The 3,668-nt window shown below is 37.9% G+C and overlaps 1 protein-coding gene across 1 annotated transcript; it reads right to left on the bottom strand.

The window, feature by feature from the left end:
• Nucleotides 1-267: 267 nt before the first annotated feature.
• Nucleotides 268-2,442, bottom strand: si:ch211-266a5.12 (uncharacterized protein LOC557488 homolog). Its single transcript, XM_017716875.2, has 6 exons — nucleotides 2,033-2,442; nucleotides 1,649-1,711; nucleotides 1,337-1,495; nucleotides 1,086-1,142; nucleotides 899-973; nucleotides 268-798 (listed from the first exon to the last, which is right to left on the bottom strand). The coding sequence occupies exons 1-6, from the start codon at nucleotides 2,189-2,191 to the stop codon at nucleotides 703-705; spliced, it is 609 nt and encodes a 202-aa protein (XP_017572364.1). The 5' UTR covers nucleotides 2,192-2,442; the 3' UTR covers nucleotides 268-702.
• Between the last annotated feature and the right edge of the window lie 1,226 nt (nucleotides 2,443-3,668).

The following is a 3,668-nucleotide window of genomic DNA, read 5'->3' as shown; positions in this document are numbered from 1 at the left end:
TTATTATTGTTCTTATGGAACTTATGAAGCCTGCAATGTCAGTTTGCACTCATGTTAGCCATAGTAGCTAAAGGTTTGCTTTTACACCATGAATTGATTGTTACTGATCATGGGTCATTTGTTACTTAAAGCAGCATTTACCACAGAATAAGCTTTAAAGGCCTGAGTGCCACTGTTGCCCTCTTCAGATACCACAAAGGTTGTCAGTTTTCATGGGAATTTCCAGGGTTTATAAACAATGTTCTCTCTCTGAAATGAGCACACATACAAAATTAAATGAATTTTATTGAGAAGCTAACAAAAGGGGAGGAAAGTCATTGTACTCAAATAAAATGGAACATGCACGGTGTGTCAGCAAACAGAACTTATTTGCTATGCCATCTGCCTGCTTAGCTAATGTATGATTGCTTGCTTGCATTTGCACACACCATGTCTTTAAACAGAATTACATAAGTAATATGCATTTTTTTTGTCGTATATGTACTTCAGGCTGTATTTGTTTGTGCACTGCCTGTGAAAATTGCAATTGAAATGAACATGGATCTCCTTTAATGAATCTCAGCTTATCCTTTAATGGATCTAAGTTTATTTCAGCTATGACTGGCTAGCACCTTGCATATTTGTTCTTGCACAGCACAAACAGGGAAAAAGCAACGCATTACAAGCTCACACGGCTCAGTGGACCTCCTCCTAGGATGTCACTCAGACATTGGTTTTGCGGAAGCCCCTCCCAGGGATGTAGTTATGAAGAGACTTCAGTTCGTCCATGGCTCTTTCTTGGATGCTCGTGTCATTCAACTAAAAATATGTGCATGGGAAATAAACACAGAAAGAAATAGTTTAGGCTCAAAGAATAATGAGAGTATGACTTCTCGCAAAGTTGTTGAAACATACATACTCTGTCGCTGGCAAAGTTCAGTTTTTGTAGCTGATGTATAGCCACTTCCTCTGGAGTCATATCTGCTTCTGAAATCTATAGCGCATACAGATATAAAATGATTACATTTGGCAAATTCATGGCAAATTTATGGCTAAAGTAGACTAGATAGATTTTCCAAATCTTTAAACTCATTTATTGAGATTACCTCTAAGTTAGGTTGCTGAGCAGCCTTTTGATACAACATCTCACATATCTTGTTCATCTGAAAGGTTTGCAAAAACATGAGCCCATAAACAAGAACTAATTAGCAAGGCAGGATTCTTTTTGCTGACAGTGGGACTGTTAACCACATGCTAAGATGCTGTCTGTGATGAGCTCAGCCTTCAAGAATCCAGTAATATGTGTAAGTTAAAAATAAATCTAAAACAATGAGAAAGTTTGGTTCCTGGAGTTTACCTTATAAACACAGCTTTTCAGTGTGTTCATCATTAAGATCAGCTCAAGATGGTAGTTCATATCATGGCTGATGTGGTTACTGGAGTTGTTCCATGGATAGCTGATAACATTCACGTAGAAGTCGATGATTTTTAGTAGGACGCAGCTATGGAGGCCCTTCTATGGAGGAAAGAAAGAAATATAAGTAAAAAAATAAGTATTTTCATACTTATGATAAATGCACTTTACATTTCTTTTCAATATTATACATATATATATATATATATATATATATATATATATATATATATATGAAAAACTAAAAGGTCTCACTCGTTTGCGGATTTTGTCAAACGTCTGACTCTTCAGCAAGATGTTCTCACTGTCTGCTGCTGGCTGGAACAATCATATAGAGCATATTTAAATATTCAGTCCCTTTTCCTTCTTGTGAAATCTAAAACAAAAATAATATCTATATATGGTATGTTTTGAAACCTGGTTTTCTTAGCGGTGTTTTCCCTACATGTCTGAGTCTTATGTTTAATGTCAAGGCTGAGATACATTTGAAAAAGAAAGAGGAGCCTTGTAAACATTCATTAGGATCTCATAGGCCCATTCAGGTGCATGTACGTCTTAAGAAGTCTGGAAGTCAGAGACATGGCAGAAATACAAAACGGAGCAGAATAATGTAATATAATAAAAAAAGACACTACTCACCACATCTTTACTGACTTGCCAGACAGTTTTCTCTAGAAGAAGTAAGTCAAAACATGGATCATTGGAAAGACACCAAGTTTTCTGTGAAATCCCTCCACACTCTTGCATTGCCACAGCTAGACTCAGCAGCACAATTGCATACTGCACTGCACTGGCCATACCATCAACTAGATTAACTGAATCACTCAGTGATGGATGTACCAACAGAAAAGATGCATTCCTTTCTTCTGTTTTCTTCCCTCTCTCCTTTCCTTTCTATTTATGCCTCCTCAGTTCCTCGTGATGACGTCAACTCTTCCTCCACTTGTCCTTTTTCTTCACCTTATCCGTACTTTCAATTCCAACCACATTATCCACCCCAGCAGAAATGGACCAGATTTGAAATAAAACCTTTGTTACCTGCATGCTAACCTGATCATTGCAATTACTTGAGTATTGTGTCTATCCTACAGGCATCATAGATAGCAAATAGATGTTTGTTTGTTACAAGTTGCCACAGAGTTATTATGGGTGCATATTGCGGTCATGACATTTATGTCTCTTGGTAGAATGTCCTAGATTCTAATTATAGAGCAGACACCATTGTCTTCATCATCCAATTCTAACCAGCAAAAGAAGACACTACGCATGCTACGAACTTTGTGTAGTATTGGTATCATTTGACAAATCAAAGAATTTGATGGCCTGTACATGCATTGCTCATTGGTAATCGGTCCTGGAGAGAGAACTGTCGAGACACAATGCAAAGACAGACGTGTGGGATTTGACATTTCATCCACTTTCCAGTCAGGGTGCAGGAGGTTCTTTACCTAGATGAGATAAGCATTGGCCTAATTGTGATACCATTTCATAAATATACATTGATCCAGTTTTAGTTTATTTTATACATGATTTTAGGGCCAGGAATAACTTATTAATATAGTAGGCCCAGCCAATGAGTTGTAATGTACCATTGAAAACTACCCTGTGAATAGAAGAAGAGCATGACAGAAGGCATAGATTACTGCAACAGGCAAATTATCATGAGGGCTGTTGAACCCCCTACTCTTTACTCTGCCCTTTCCAAACCACAGCCATGTAGGAGGTTCATTTGCAAAAAATGAGTCCTACTTAGCAAGGCCTCAGAATTGCCTCCTTAAATGGTACTTCGACGTGCATATGATTTACCAATTATTTGCTCAAAATCCAACTACAAATTCAAAAGCATGTTATTACCATTTCACTCTTTTCATTCTGCAGTGCATGGCAAAAAGAAACCTGGTAGAAGGTAGAAACCTGGCTGTACAATCCCTTTCTATCTAGGGATTTCCATTCTGTTGTGTCAGCTCAACACTTCCCCCATCATGCATTGCTTCGCTTCTAAACAGACACTAGAGAAGGGGGTTTCCAAAGAATTTCAGTGTGCATCTTAAACTCACCTTTTCTCTCTTATTCACTATACTTTCCTTTTCTCTTGCTTTCACCTATTTCCTCTAAATGAGGGTCTTACAAGCTAAGCCAGCAGCTTTAGATTTCAGCTAACTTGCCCTTATTTTTCAGGATACGCAAGTTCTTAGCACTTTATTTCCTGGAGAGGAAGCGAGAGAACTACAGTAGAGTAACATGCAGCCTTACAGGTGTCATATTCTGAATGGGT

This window comes from Pygocentrus nattereri, chromosome 1 (assembly GCF_015220715.1).
Source record: "Pygocentrus nattereri isolate fPygNat1 chromosome 1, fPygNat1.pri, whole genome shotgun sequence".
Classification (NCBI taxonomy): Eukaryota; Metazoa; Chordata; class Actinopteri; order Characiformes; family Serrasalmidae; genus Pygocentrus; species Pygocentrus nattereri.
The sequence above is the reverse complement of the archived record's forward strand: the minus strand, read 5'-3'. Positions and strand labels throughout refer to the sequence as shown.